The sequence below is a fragment of the Tiliqua scincoides genome, chromosome 5, assembly GCF_035046505.1.
Source record: "Tiliqua scincoides isolate rTilSci1 chromosome 5, rTilSci1.hap2, whole genome shotgun sequence".
NCBI classification, from domain to species: domain Eukaryota; kingdom Metazoa; phylum Chordata; class Lepidosauria; order Squamata; family Scincidae; genus Tiliqua; species Tiliqua scincoides.
Genome location: NC_089825.1, coordinates 22,634,217 through 22,650,459, shown reverse-complemented (window position 1 = coordinate 22,650,459; position 16,243 = coordinate 22,634,217). Strand labels below are relative to the sequence as shown.

At 43.1% G+C, this 16,243-nt stretch overlaps 1 protein-coding gene across 1 annotated transcript in view; it reads left to right on the top strand.

The window, feature by feature from the left end:
* Positions 1-11,268, top strand: part of SLC39A12 (solute carrier family 39 member 12) — a 35,584-nt gene extending 24,316 nt beyond the window's left edge. The window contains exons 9-11 of the mRNA XM_066627653.1: positions 6,553-6,711; positions 9,167-9,354; positions 11,140-11,268. Coding sequence (XP_066483750.1) covers positions 6,553-6,711; positions 9,167-9,354; positions 11,140-11,268 — 476 coding nt within the window. The remainder of the gene's footprint in view (positions 1-6,552; positions 6,712-9,166; positions 9,355-11,139) is intronic.
* The last annotated feature ends 4,975 nt before the right edge of the window (positions 11,269-16,243 follow it).

Sequence of the window (16,243 nt, the reverse complement as noted above, 5' to 3'; positions counted from 1 at the left end):
TATTAAAAAACAAAAGAAGTAAAAGAAACATTAACTTCAGCGATGTAATTTTTCTTTTCACCCTATTAGCACAGTCATGAGGGTGAGTCTACTTCAGACAAGAAAGCAACCAGTAAGCGTAAGTATTAAACAAGAAGGATGGGGAAAATGTAAGCAATTGACACAAAATAGCTACAGTACCTCTTCCAAACCTTAAAATAAGCTTGTGGGCATGGAAGTAGCTTAGTTTTCTCCCCATAATCAGATCTGATGCTGTCCAGCATTGCCGCATAGTTAAGGGTGCAATCCTAACCTTGTGTTAGGCTGGCACAAGTCCCTTACGCCAGCCTAGGAGAGTTGCAGATGTTTGCACCTCCTTGGGAGCAAGCCATGCCAGCATACGGAGGTGTGTTGGAGCACAGAGGCTTCATCTAGCCTCCGTGGTTGCATCGGCTGTGCTCGGCTGATGCAAGGGTCTGGAGAGGGTGGGTAGGAGGCGGGAGGGAGGCGTTCCAGGGCAGGGGGAGGGCAGGCGGAGAGAGTTCCAGGGGGTGGGCAGGTGGGGAACAGGAGGCGGGGCTGGCTCCCAGCAGTTATGCCAGATCCCAACCCTGTTCTCTGAGCAGCACGAAGTGACTGCAAGCCGCTCCATTCTCCTCAAACTTGTGCCACCTCCTTAGGTGGCACAGGTCTGAGGAGACCCATTTGGGCTGTGGTGGCTTACCAGGGGGTAAGGGGAAGAGTTTCCCCTTGCCTCTGGCTGAGCCACTTCTGGCCCCAACCTTGTGCTGTATACAGCGCAGGCCTCCTGGCTTGCCTGTTCCAGTGCAAGATAGGATTGTGCTGCACATTTCTTTTTGAAGACTTGTTGCCATTCAATCAGTTCTAAAATTGTGATGTTCCTTCATTATATTGCCTTTGCTTTGGCACGTGTTTTGCTGCAAATGAGAAACCTACCAAATAACTTGTACAATTGCTCAAGTTTGCTTAAATTTCATACATTATTTTGGGTCATCTTTTGCACTTATTGGCACTGTCCATTCATATGGACTGGTAGCTCAAGGTTCAGGAGTATATTCACAGCACAGATTGGATTGGATTGGACTGGGCACAGCCCGATTGGATTGGGCTGTGACTTTACAAACATTACAATGTTTGACATTGTTCATGTGTGAGAGGTGTGTTCGTGTGTGAGAGCAATCATGGTGAGAGGTGGCAATCTGAACTGGGGCCGTGGTTAACTCTGTCCCCTGCTGTAACTCTGTCCCCATCTAAACTGGTCACTTCTGCCAAACATTTGTGTCCAGTGTAATTCCTTAATATTTTCTACTCCTGACAATTTTCTACTCCTGACATACATGACCATTGAGCCCAGATGGTAGCAAGCAGCTATGGCATTCTACTTCATAAAGATATTTTGCCTTTTAAAATTACCCATTAGAGAATTGCATAATAGGACTCCTGAAGGCTTTAATAGCGTCCTTGTCATCTGCAGATTCCTTTATATGGACTTGAGTTTCCAGGGCATAATGCTGCCCTTTCTTCCATGCCAGTTTCAAGAACACTATCATAATCCATCTCTGGATGTTTCCATGCAGTTCAATCATCACACTCTAATAATATAAAACCTATTTCAGATAATGCTACAGTAATTCAATCAAATTGTGCCTGTTTTGGGGATAATTCTCTCTGTGTCTTCTCTTGTTCTCTCATCATACTGATGATTTCTCCTTTTGCATTAAAGAGACAAAAAGGGTTTTTTTTTCTTTTTATGTTGTACTGAACAAAGGTTTACACACTTTACATTTCAACCATCTGAAAACAATGCCACTTCTCATGGCCACATCCAGTTCTCCATTGTGCAAGGCAAAATATGGATAGATTCAACTTATAAGGGCCATTGTAAAATGGAAGGGTTACACCAAAGTTGCATCTCAGAAGTTTGCACTACTGCTGAAGTGTTACTAGCAATTCTTTGTAGGCAACCTTTGTGGGCTATACTTTTTATTATCAAGAGGAAGATATTCTAAATATCTACAGGAATATTCTAAGTATGCATAGACACTTCCAATAGTGTTTCCCTTCTGAAAAATTGGATGTAAGTTCCTAAGGGTGCAATCCTAACCTGGACTTGGGCTGGCCCAAGTTGCTTGGGCCAGCCCAGGAGGGTCACAAACATGCTGTAAAGCACTTTTGCGCCTCCTTACAAGGAAGCCATGTCGGAGCATTCAGATGTGCTGATGCACGGAGGCTGACATAAGTCTCTGTGGCAGCTTCCCTGTCGAGTCTTGTGTCAGCCCGGCAGGGCTGATGCAAGAGTAAAAGGTAGGTGTGGGGGAGGACGGAGGGAGGCATTCCTGGGTGGGGGAAAGGGGGGCAGTGGGTGGCCCTGGATGCGGGCGGGTAGGGAGAGGGAGGTGGGGCTGGGATCTGGCAATTATGCCAGATCCCAAACCCTGTTCCTGGATCCCAACTCCCATTCAAGTTGCTCGACTCTCCTTGGACTTGTACCATCTCAAGAGGTGACACAAGTCCAAGGAGACCCATTGGGCAGCAGCCCTTACCCAGGGGTAAGGGGAAATATTTCCCTTTGCCTCTGGCTAAGCCGCTTCTGGCCACAATCCTGCGCTGGATACAGCACAAGCCTCCTGTCTTGCCTGTTCCAGTGCAGGTTAGGATTGCACTCTATGTGTACAGACTCTTCATATCTGCATTTAATTTATGTAGCCATTGCACTGATATTCCAGCCTACCTCTGAGCCATAATGGGCCAAAGCATGATTGTTTGTGTAAAATGGGTTTGCTTGCAAACTCCCCAGTCTCAGTCCTTGGCATCTTTGGTTATTAGGATCTAAGGTTAGTAGAACCTTAAACAAGCCTTCTTTAAACAAGCCTTCTGATTCCATGGCCTTCTTAACTTTTTTATACATTTTTTAGTTTCTGTTTACAGGCTGGATTCCTCTATGACCTGCTGTTTTATGCTCTTTTTATTCTGACTACTGTTTTTATGGCCTCTGTTAATGTGTTTTTAATATGTTTTTATCCTGTTAAATCATGCTTTTTAAAACTGTTTTTATATGTTGTGAGCCGCCCTGGGTCCCTTTTAGGGAGAAGGGCGGGATACAAATAAAGTTGTTTTATTATTATTATTATTATTATTATTATTATTATTATTATTATTATTATTATTATTATTATTATTACTATTATAACTGAGAAAGAGAGCCAGTCAGAGCTGTGATTGCTCAGTATTGGGTTAAATGAGCCCATGATCTTACGGGGATATATACTGACACTCTGTCTTATGCACTGGAGACCAGTTGCTGGGGAGCAAGAGAGTGCTATTGGCTGAAAGCCTTTATCCTAATAGGCTGGGCTGAGACACAGTGGCTTGCTCAGGGCGGACTTTCTAGCAAATTTCACAACTGAACAGGGACTTGAACCCATCTCTGTAGTTCAAATCAAATCATCTGCTATGCTACACTGTGAGTCCCACAGAGTGTGCATTTCTTTCACTGGATGCATTATTACAGCATAATCCTATGCAAGTCTTCTTAGAACTAAGTCCTAATATGTTCAATAGGGCTACTCCTCAGAAAGTGGGCAAAGATGGTATACTTAGGGCCCAATCCTATACTTGACCGGCTTGTCCAATGCAGCTCTTCTGAACTGCATCCCACAGGCCAGTTGCAGAGCAGGCCAGCTAGGTGAGGTGTGTAGAGAAATTTTTTACTTACCTCTTTCCCTTCTCACTGGTCTCATATGGGCCTACTCAGGTCTATGCCAGCTATTTTGCTGGTGGTGATCTGATAGGTGCAAGGGGGCATGTTGAGTCTGTAAGTGGGGCTCTGGATCTCACAGTCACCATTGCCACTGAGATTCATCCCTGACGTGTCCCTGGCCTGATTCCCTCCCACTGCCAATTTACCCCTAATGCCATGGGGCTTCCTGTCTGCCACACAATCACTAACACACAGAGAGGCCAGGGAAATGGCAGACCTTGGAAAACACTGTCAAATCACAAGGTCTGCCAGCATATGGCTCTGACTATTGGGCTATTAGAACAGTTTTTAACTGATAGCAAGCAGAAGCCTTAAGCTTTCTCATCCACAACAAGTGATTTCCTAGTATTTACCATGACAAGCAACAGTAAATAGTGTGCATGGAATAGAGTTATATAGGCTGAATGGCAGAAATATTGCAGTCCTGGACAACGGTTGCAATTACTTCTATTTTTTTCATGGCCTATCTTTAGCCAGCACCCTAGAATACTGAATCACATTTCTGTGCTTTTCTGATACTTCATGCAGTGCTCAGCACAATATCTTTAACTGCCATCACCTCTGTTTGTCAGAGTATAAAGTCAGAGGCTATTCCATTCCCTTTTTTCCCCTTCAAACCTTACCTATATAAACTAGGAAAACATGTGTCACCCTCCTATTTTGGTGTACCTAGTGTATGTTGCTAATCTTCCCAAATTTAGCATGGAGGAATAAACCTCTTATTTTCTTGCCGTAATGTGTTCTCTCATGTTGTTTTTTTTAAAGAGATGTTCAAACCAGGGACATCAAGCTTTATTCTGTAACTTGGCAAAGAAAGCCAGCAAGCCTGCCAATATTTTTGAACTCAAAGAGCTCCCAGGCAACTGAAGGGAATTTTCTGAATACAGTCGTTAGATTTTTATTGCTATTATTATTATTATTATTATTTGCTCTATGTTTCCTTTTATAATCATTTAGAAGGCTTCGGTTGTGCATAGTTTATGGAGGAAAAAAATATCATCCTCATTTCCTTAAAGCAGTTGCCTGGAAAAAAAACATTCCTACAACCAACCCCCATCATTAACTACATCCTCAGAAACATGACTGTGTATTCAGGGTGCTCTAATGATGTGTCTCAGAAGGGGAACTGCCAATGATCAGGCATGTAGTAGAACATCTGTTGCGTGTACCACCCTTGCACAGAGGGTGGCACTAAAGCCTGCATCAGGTAGCTGGGGGCCTTGGGACAAAGCCCTGTAATGGACCCCTAGGGCACCTCCTTCCCCCTAATACTGGCCACCACTATTGAGGGTTAAGAAGACAACCTGGCCAGGTGGGCCCTCCAATGGGCATAGGCCCTCAGTCAGTGCCCCACCTTGCCAAATTCTGATGGAAATGTGGGTGGCAATATGGAACAGGGCCTTATTGGTGTCACCCCCCAAGGTTGTGGCATTCAGTCCCCAGGAAAGATTGTCTTTCCTTGTCTTTATTTGTTTTCAGACTCTGGGTAAGAGCAGCTTTATTTCAGAAGGTGTTTAAGTCTCCATGATTTTGAATTTTACTGTTGTAGCTTCTGGTGGTTGCTTCTGTTTCTTTTTAAACAATTTTGTTGACTGGTGCTATTGTTATAGTTTTTACTTGTAAACCACCTTTTGGATTAATTCAGGCTGCTAAGGCACATAAGAACATATGAACAGCCCCACTGGATCAGGCCATAGGCCCATCTAGTCCAGCTTCCTGTATCTCACAGCGGCCCACCAAATGCCCCAGGGAGCACACCAGATACAAGAGACCTCATCCTGGTGCCCTCCCTTGCATCTGGCATTCTGACATAGCCCATTTCTAAAATCAGGAGGTTGCGCATACACATCATGGCTTGTACCCCGTAATGGATTTTTCCTCCAGAAACTTGTCCAATCCCCTTTTAAAGGCATCCAGGCCAGTCGCCATCACCACATCCTGTGGCAGGGAGTTCCACACACCAACCACACACTGAGTAAAGAAATATTTTCTTTTGTCTGTTCTAACCCTCCCAACATTCAATTTTAGTGGATGTCCCCTGGTTCTGGTGTTATGTGAGAGTGTAACATCTTTCGCATCACGCATCACTTCTCTTTAAGGGCCCAATCCTATCCAATTTTCCAGCACTGGTGCAGTTGCAATGCAGCCCCAAGGTAAGGGAACAAATGTTCCCATAGTTTGAGGAGACCTCTGTGACTGCTGCCCCACCAGAAGATGCAGTGCATGCCCCATTGGCACAGCAGCACTGGCAATGAAAAATTGGATAGGATTATGCCCTAAGTAATCTGTCCACACCCCTATAATTCCAAGAGACATAGGCTGCAATCCTATCCACACTTACCTAGGAGTAAACCCCATTGACTCTAATTGGGCTTACTTCTGAGCAGACATGCATAGGATTGGACCTATAATCTAATTGTTAATAGGATTGCTATAAATGAGTAATGCTGTTACTAAAAAAGTAGCTTCATCATCTGTTCCAGTGTCCTGTAGGTGTTGATATCCCAATGGGAAATTGTAGAGAACTGCTGGAACTGTTTCAGTTAAAGTGAAGATTTTTTAATAGGAGGCATTTTTCCCTTCAAAGGTGCCTATAGATTTGTCTCATTGAAAAGAAAAGAGACTAATATAAGAAAAAAAAAAACTTTAAATGAAAGCAGCTAGGTTTGGTTGAAACAACATGAATCTAGGCAACCTGGTGAAAACCTTCAAAGAAAGATAGCGGAGTTATTTCCAGAAAGATGACCTGAACATACAATGAAATCACTTACTCTGGCTTTTCATTCTTCTAGGTCAAGGAATAAGTTTGTTAGCCATTATGGTTCTGGTTGGTGACAGTCTTCACAATTTTGCTGACGGCTTGGTGATAGGTGCAGCATTTTCTTCATCAACCGAAACGGGCGTGACCACGACCATTGCTATCCTATGCCATGAAATCCCCCATGAGATGGGTAAGCAAGCCAGTGGACGCAACATAAGTTGACATAGCCATTGTTTCCAATTTCCATTTTTGGCACAACATGAGATCCCAAGAACTCTGATGGATCAGGCCCGTCAATGGTCTTGAATCATACCAAAAACTCAGCCAGATGCCTGGGGAAATCCCAGGATTCAGGGCTGTTGTCCCCAGCAAGCAGAATTTGGGAATGTGCGTCCTTTGACCCTTACATAGAGTTGTCATGCCTTGCAGCCATTGATTGACTTATCCTCCATGAATGTGTCCATTCTCTTTTCTTTTCTCTATCTCTAAAGAGTCATTAGTAATTACATGTGATCTACTCCCTTCAACATGGAGCTTTTTTCAGCTTACAGAGCAAATGGAGAAAAATCCTTGAAGTTGCCTGTTTCAAAAGACTCCCCCGTCGAGCTGTAAGCTGTAACCGTCTTCCTGGCACATGAAAAACACGTCTATTTAGCAATTCCCCCGGGAACCCCCGAGGTTCGTTGCCAATTCACCGAGTGTTGGCTCCGCCCCCCTTCAACAGGGAGCTTTTTTTGGGCTCTGCATACTACTGCATTTTAAGGCCAGTTACTAATGCACATTTGTCCGTTTTCCCACAATTTCATGCTTGAGGGATTGTGTCCTGTATGTTCGGATGTGATACAATAGGAAGCAATATCTGTGGCAGTTGGAAGGTTCTCAGCAGTGATTTGGATCAGACCTTAACCATCGCTCATGAGACCCTTTTAGATGGGTTGCTCAGCTGATATAAGTGAAACACAAAGGGCTGTGTGAAGCATGTAGTGTTTTCCTCCTGTTTACTGTGTGCCTTTTCAAAAAGACCACCGTTATCAAACTTTGAATGAGCCAAACTTCTTGTTTTGCCAAATTCGTAATATAGTATATATTGGCAGCGTCCTCTTGGCAGCATCCTTCACATACTGCACTTCCATTTATACAACCTTTTCTAAATAACCACCTGTTTTGAATGTCCGACACACCAATGTGCCTGAGTGGGCAACGCTTTCACTCCTGAATTCCTGAGGCTGCAGGTCATAGCAAATAAAGCAAATGAGAAATGTGTAGGGCTGAGCCAAGATGGCAAGCTCCTTCTAATTGAGAGTGAAAGGAGTCCCACCTGACCATTTCTGCAATCTTTCAGGAAGGCACCTGAACAAGGGTGGGGATGGGCTTGTTTGTTTCACTTCCAGTACTATACAGAGTACAGTCCACTCCCTCTTTTCCTCTGTGCTGTAGCCCTGTCTAGAGTGAAACTAAATTTGATGTGAAATATGTTATTTTGCTCAGAGGTGGCACCAGAGGTGAGTCAAGTGGGACACTGGCTAAGGGCCACACCCATTAGTGGACCCACCTGGCCAACACAACCTCTGAACCTCAATAATAAATAATAATAATAACTTTATTTTTATCCCGCCTTTCTCCCCAAAGGGACTCAATGCTCAATACTACCACTGAGCGACAGCCCATTCTCTAATTGTGATTGCCAAGTTCCCAAGGCAGGGTCAGAAGCTGCATGATTCAGCCACCTTGTTGAAGGAAAGCAGAACTAGACCTTCTCAATGCTTGAATGGGTGACAATCTGTAAATCCCATGTGTGCTGCTTTGAGTGCTGTGACAGAAGACAGGTGGGATAGAAATAATAATCAAGATAATAATAATATAGTCCATTAGTGAGAAAGGTTTAGTAGCTCTGGGAAAACTTGCAAATTTATGAATAAGCCAACCAGGACAAATGGGAACCAAGATCTCCCTGTAGACTATTATTGAGAAAGAAATAACACATGAAGATTCAGCTTTCTGCTAGCAAAATGAAACTGCAACCATCTCATAGTTCTCTATTATCTGATGATCTTTTCCCATAGGAGCCTTAATGTGATACTTGTTTTAATCATATTTAGTGAAAATATAAAAGCTACTTTGGCCAGGGTGTGTAGCTGTATTGCTAGAAGATAAACCTTTGTGGATTTGGAAACAATAGAACAGATCAGTGGGTGAATGAAGTAAAAAATTGGATTTATTTACTTTGGACAAGCAAAATCCACCAGTGAAATATGGGGCTCTTACATCTCCCAAAATAGAAGTAGCACCTCCTCCTAATGAAGACATGCATTGGATTGCACTATAAGAGTTAAATCCCCTCCCCCAAAATCTTCACTGTAGTTCTGCATCATTTTGCATGCCCTCCATGTGAAATTTAACAGCAATAAAAAACTAAAAACAAGGATTAAACTCAAACATTTATGGTAACATGTATTTGGCCCTTAGGCATCTCATGATGAGCACAAGACAGACTGAAGACCAATTTCAGACTCACATATGGGAAAAACGGAAACATTTTGTGCCGAGAAGTCCACCCTAATTAGGGGTACTTTGAGTGTGAAAGTGCACCAGTGTTTCATCAGCCAGTTAATATTTTATCTTGTTCTTTCCTCATCTCTCCCCAGGAGATTTTGCGGTACTATTAAGTACAGGGCTCTCTTCAAAGATTGCCATTTCAATGAACTTCCTAAGTGCCCTCACTGCTTTCATTGGACTTTACATTGGTCTTTCCATATCGACAGACCCTTGTGTTCAAAACTGGATTTTTACTGTTACTGCTGGAATGTTCTTGTATTTATCATTAGCAGAAATGGTAAGCTCTCATTTATGGCTCTTTAATCTTTTAAAAAACAATTGTGTGAGAAGATCAAAGCTGATGAGTTACCAGATTCCAGTCAATGTCCTAGAAGGTGACCAAGATTTCTTGAATGAAAACTAGGCACTGTCAGGAATTAATGTTCTTTTCTTCCCTCACCTTCCATAACTGCTTGATTAACCAGGAAGGAAGTCATTTTCATTCAAGAAATCTTGGTCCAGCCCCCTTATCTTTTGTACAGGCCTCCTTAGCTGCTCTTTTTAGAAGGATATGGGGGTCTGATTTTACTCAAATTGAGGGTATTTTGGGAATGGGGCTTCAGGGTTCAATTATAATTATCTCTACCTTTCCTGCATACTCTCTCAAAGCTGCTGACTATAGGTCCATACTTAAAAGCCAATCAGAATTCTTTGGAGAATTTTGAATAACCAATTGGAAGTGGTCACCTGTTGACCAAGCCAAAATTGTAAGCTTTTGATGTCTCCTAGTCCATCTAGATCAGGGGTGTCAAACTTTTTTCATATAGTGGGCTGAATAGCATTCATGGCATCTACTGAGTGATGGAAGTGATGTAATTAAGTAGGAAGTTACGTCATTAAGCAGATGATGGCCAGAAATAAGCACTTTTTTCTCACATAGAAGCAAATAAAGAAGAGAAAATAAGCAAATCTTGATAATATTTTCAAGATATGAGAGTGAATTATCATGTTGGGAGAGCCCAATTATCATGTGGGCTGCCCTTTCTGCAGTGTTCTTGTGCCATAGTGTCACTTTGCAGCTTAGCAGCTGAGAGATGGTCTGTGAAGTGACACCTTGGCAGAAGTGGTGCTGATGAAAGGGTGACAGTGGGAGAGCCTAATTTACAATGGGAAGGCAGATAAACAGCTTTTGGGGGGCACATCTAGCCCACGGGCCTTATGTTTGACACCCCTGATCTAGATAGCTCTAGCTCACTCAAACCCCCCATCCTTCTTTGACCAGCGAGTGTACAATACTGGGGTTTACAAAACGCTGCCTTCTCTCTCCCTTGACACAGCCTGTCAGCTGTGAGATCCACAAAAATTTATCCGTTTTCTCAGAGATGCCATCAGGTCAGCTTTAACCTGAAGTTCTGTTTACAAGCGAATCCTGTTTCTTCACAGGGTGTCAATGTGTTAATACTGGACAAGATGCAGCCAATGAAGAGCATATTTAGTTCAAAGAGAGAGTTGAGAGTTTGTCTTATTTTTATCTTTGTCATCCTTCTATCAAATGATATATCTATTTGTCATCTTCAAAATTTAAAATGTGTAGGCCTATCTGAAGGTAACGTTTGGATAATGCTAGACTATTTTATAGGAAACTAAAAACCAGAACAAAACTATTTTTTAAAACAATGGTTCCACCAGCCCATCATGAGTCATTCAGCTTTAGTTACCAATAACCAGACCAAATAAAGCTATAGTAGAGGCACAATAACATTCAAACTGTTTTATTCCCAGAAGATTGAAGACTGATAGTCATTTGACACTTTGCATGAAATCATTTCGTTAAAAATATCACAACTGTAAAACTTCTAGTAATTCTTCATTACTGTAAGATGTGGTGTAAGATGTGAAATTCCTGCATTGTAGTTGCCATTTGATGATGTAATAACATGTCCTGAACAGGCAACAGTATCTCATATTTAGAAACCATAGATTTAAATGTCTTTTCTAATGAAATCTGTCATGTTTCCCATAAGACTTTTTCCCAGAGATTAATATGTTTGGCTCTTGTCCTGGTGTCTTATTCTTTTTTTAGCTTCCTGAAATGACTCACATTCAGACACAGCGACCCTGGTTGATGTTTCTCCTACAGAACATAGGATTACTATTAGGTTGGCTCTGCCTTTTACTTCTGGCGATATATGAACAGAATATTAAAATATAGACCTACCAAGAGCCTGCAAAGACTAGCTGCTTGCACAGTTTTTCTTCAGTTCAGTGGGACTGGCTCAGGAGATCTCTCAAGCGGATTATGCGGATCTGATTTTACAAAATTGATATTTTTGTATTGGAAGTAAATTCAAATTATTTAACTGTATTTTAACATATAGTTAAATTTGAACTTAAAAGAAAAAAATGTTTAGATTTATTATTATGCTTACTTGCAAATGAATTTAACAAAACACTTAGGTTCGTTTTTCACAGATCATCATCTTCGTTACTGTTAAATTTTCCTAAATTTAAATATGTAGGTGTTTTGGGATATAGTGATGGAAGATCAATCATTTGAACTGAACAGCGATACAGTTTATGCATCTGCGTTTTAAAAAATTAAGTCCAGATTGAATCTATTGCATACAAAATAGCACAACGTATTCTCCAAATAACAAATTGCCTGGAATAATTACTCCACTAAAAATAATATATGAAATAATATATGAAATATATGATATATAACAATGTTTCCCATTAGGTGGGTCAAGAGCCAGTTTCAGGTGGACCCCCATTCATTTCAAGGTGTATTTTATTTGTAATAGAGTAGACTTGATGCTACCATGGTATGTGACTGCATTGGGGAAATGTTACAGATCTGTATTTTGAACAGGGTACTATGTATATGCTTTTAATAATGATAGTCAATGGGGCTTACTCCTGAGTATGTGCGGATACGATTGCAGCCTTTGGGATGCTTGGGGATTTTTTTTGAACGCATCAACAACTGCTTGGGAGGGTTAGGAGGGTTCTTCTTTATTTTAAACTTATACTTATTGTACACTTCTAATATACTTACTTAATTATTTGGATTTGATTTTGTCATATGGGGTGTTTTAAAAATTTTCACTTCTGGCCATGGAGTCACTTCCAGGTCAATGACATCACTTCTGGTGGGTCCCGGATGGACTGAAATTCTAAAAAGTGGGTCCCAGATCTAAATCCTTTGAGAACCACCAGTGGTGTCACTAGGTATCCTGTCAACTGGTACGGGAGGCCTGCGCGTCACCCCATGCAGTGGGCAATGCTCCAGGTGGTGGGCGTGGTGATGTACCATCACCCCGCCCCCACTGATTTTTTGGCTGTACCTTTTGTTAGAACACAGATATTTCAATGTGGTTTGTTTCACACATTCTGCATGAAATTACGCATTGGTTGATATATAACATGATGGTATTATTCCTCCAAATTCTGATTTTGGTGATTTTGAAAACTTGTAGAGTCTCTCACACACACACCCCATGTCAACTTACTAACAACTTATTGCAGTAGTTCTCAAATTTTTAGCACTGGGACCCACTTTTTAGAATGAAAATCTGTCCAAGACCCACCAGAAGTGATGTCATGGTGGAAGTGACATCATCAGGCAAATTAAAATAAATAATTATAAATAATTAAATTAAAATAAAAGAAATAATTAAATAAGGGGGAGCCAGTCCTGTTCCATCAAGTGAATCTACTCTGAAGTAAGTCCTATTGTGGTCAATGGGGCTTACTCTCAGGAATGTGTGGGTAGGATTGCAGCCTGTGAGCCCAATCCTATGCATGTCTACTCTGAAGCAAATCCCATAGTGGTCAATAGAAAACTTTCCCCTTACCAGCTCAAGCCTCTTTTTTTGTCCTTTTTAGTGGGGGGGGGGGGGAGGCTGCTTCCTGGAGCATTTGTTGCACTCCAGCTCCATTGGATCGGGACCATTCTGGTGTCCTCACATTCCCCTTTGCCTGGCCTGACCACCAGCCAAGGCATGTCTGCCCACTCGCGAGTAAACATGGCCATGAGGCTGCTTCGCTTTCCATAGGGCTCAATAGACCTGCAGCTGGGAGGGGGGACCTCCTTCTCGGGTGTTTTTGGGGGCTGCATTCATTGGATCAGGACTGTTCTGACGTCCTTGGAGTCCTCTCAGCCTGCCCTTTCCGATGGACTAAGGCAAGTTTGCCTACTCATGAGTAAACGTGTGATACGGCTCACTTTCACTTTCCATAGGGATCCATTCATTTTTTCTTTCTGGTTTTTTTGGCCATAACTTTTGAAGGAAAGGAGCTATTTCAGTTCTGTTTCATGCATTGCATTCAGCTGGACATTCCACATCCAACGGTGTATGGCATGATGGGATAGCTCCTAAAGCCGCGATTTTAGCGCATCATCCCCCCAGAGAGCATCACCCCCCTGGCGTGTCACACGGTGTGGCCTGCACCCCCTGCACCCGCTTAGTGACGCCACTGAGAACCACTGGGCTAGAAGATGGGGATGAGAGCACTAGGCCTATTACAAAAATTCAAAGGCTGAGCTATGAATTAGGCTTTTCCCAATCAAATTGTACTGGTCACTGGAGACAGGCAGGCAGGCAATATGGGATCTGCACAATGTCCTTACCTGTAGGACAGCTGCCTGTTGGGAGCAAGGGGAAACAAAGAGAGAGTAACAAGGAAGAGACAACAGCACCGCCATACCTGTTCTCTGGCTTGAGATACATGCTTGGTGTTTGTGAGGGAGAGTGGTGCCACCAGTTAAACAACAGTTAGCATAATATCTTGTTACATGATTGTTTGCACAAAGTGCTCTCATACATGTTATGAGAGACAAGGGATTGTTTGTACAGGGGGACCCCGTATCTGCAGATCCCATATCCTCGTTTTCAGTTGACTGCAGATTGGGTCCATGAGCCCCCACAGCCCTCCCCCCCCCCGGTGCCCCTTCCAGAGGTGAGAAGAGGTCTGTTCTCCTTGCCTCCAGAAGGTTCTCAGAACCCAGCATAGGCCATACGCATCTGCCTGCAGCCTCTGCCGGGCTCAGAATGACTGTTAGAACTAAAAAACAACAAAACCTATTTCATGAAAAACAAAAGTGACGCTTTTAATGCCTTATAAGGCATGAGGAGGCCTGGGGAAGCCCTCCAGATGCTAATTGCTGAAGAGAGCAGTACATCCACAAATACGTAGTGCATGTATTCACATGGAGTTAAAAAAAAAAAGTCCTCCTTTTTGCCATACTTTAACCATATTTTATGCATGACTTAAATTGTCAGAAGTCAGCAAAAGAGAGTAAATATGGAAGTAACTTCATGCTCAGAAATGCAGATGTGAATCTAAATGTGCCTTTGCAATGAGATTCCAATGCTCATCCAGGGCCTACTCAATGTGGGAACTGTGCATCTTCACCCAGGGCCACCAGCTGCCAGGCACTCAACCAGAGACTTTGATATACAAAACAGTCTCTGTCTCTCATGTGGCCCTCTCAGTGTAGTATGTGGCTTGGCCATCCATGTAAGTACTAGCCGCTTCAGTTACAGATGTCTGAGTTATGGATGGTGCCTTTGCTCAGGTGTGTAACGTCCTTTGGTGGCACATTTGCAGAGGCAGAGGGCCAGCAAAAACTGGGTATTTCAAATACGATTTGACTTCATAATGGAAGATCAGGAGATCACAAGGCAGATGATGTGGTGTTGACAGCGATTCCCATGTTTTGACAGCTCGGGAAGGGAAGGGCTAGTGTCCACAGCTGTAATTAATTAAGGCAAATGGAGACATTGTTGGACTTGGACTGAAGGGGTAGCTCACAGCTGCACCTTATGATGATGGAACTCAGCATGGACTCACACCTGAGCCTAATTTGGATTTTACAAGGGATCTACAAGGATAAAAAGCAGCCCCAGAAGGAACATAGGACATACACAGAGGGGAATGCTGGGACTTTGCTGGAAGAACACTGAGAATGGAGGGGGACATTGAGACTCTGCCTGCAGATGTGTGTTGGAACCATCCAAGGACAGTTGCGGGGATGCTGCTGGATTGCCACTGGACTGGGAAGGTTCTGTTGGACTGTGCTTTGAAGCTGCTGTGGACTTGCACTAAGTTAAGTAAAGTTTTAAGAGAAGGGAAAGCCTCTGGGAGTGTGTGCAGCAGTAAATTTTGTTAATTTCTCTCAAACTGGTAAGGGTATTCTGTAGTTCCTTTGCACACTGCAATGGCTGTTTCTGGAGAAGGGGAGGTATTAATTACCCAAAAAGTGGGCCTTGGGAGCATGCTGAATATTTTGGATGGGACAGACTTAAGTACAGTCTCCTGGAACCCAACCTGTACTTAAGTAGGAGAGCACAATCCAGACATGGAGTTAAACTGGTGCAAGTCCCTTGCTATGGTTTCCAGGTGTCGCAAATGTGCTGTAAAGCACGTTCACACCACAGCTGGAGCTGGGGAGGGTGGCCCCAGTGAGTTCTGCCAGCTGATGGTGGCTGGTGCAGTGAGTTGGGGATAGTGGGACTGAGATGGGTGGGGGGGACTGGTGGTTGGTGGACAAAACAGTGGGTGGACCAGGCCTGGGAGGAGGGTGTGATCAGCCTCTGGCACTTAGGCTGGATCCTAATCCCTTACTCCAAGTTGTGTGGGATCCATCTCAAACTGCCTGTCCCAGTGCAGGTTAGGATTGGGCTGTGACCATCCTTCCCTGAATGTAGGTTCTTCTGCACATACAACTTTTAATATACATGGCATATACACCAGTTTGTCCAGTAGGGGACCAGCATCACTCAATTACTCTGCAAAGGTAAACAAAGCTTCTTCTGTATAGAATTTCTGGCTGCTTCATACTCATTCACATTTTAGTTCATTACCTTTTCAACTGCAGGTTAGTCAGTTGACTTTTTCAACTACAGCTTTGGGGCTTTAAATCCAACACCTGATCCTACCCAGTTAATGCCCGAGCCCTAAAACCTGCACTGCCCCTGAAACAGCATTTAACAAAATGACAAACCATGGTTTGTTATTGCAAGTCTTTGTCATGGTGAGCTCTAAAATTACCCTCCTATCCCCCCACTCCTTCATGCATGAGGGGAGGAAAATCAGATCAGGAGATTCCCAGGATGTGGCTGCCTTTACAGGTTTGAATTTGCTGAACAGGCAAAGCGCAGCTTGTCATGGAATTTTACAAA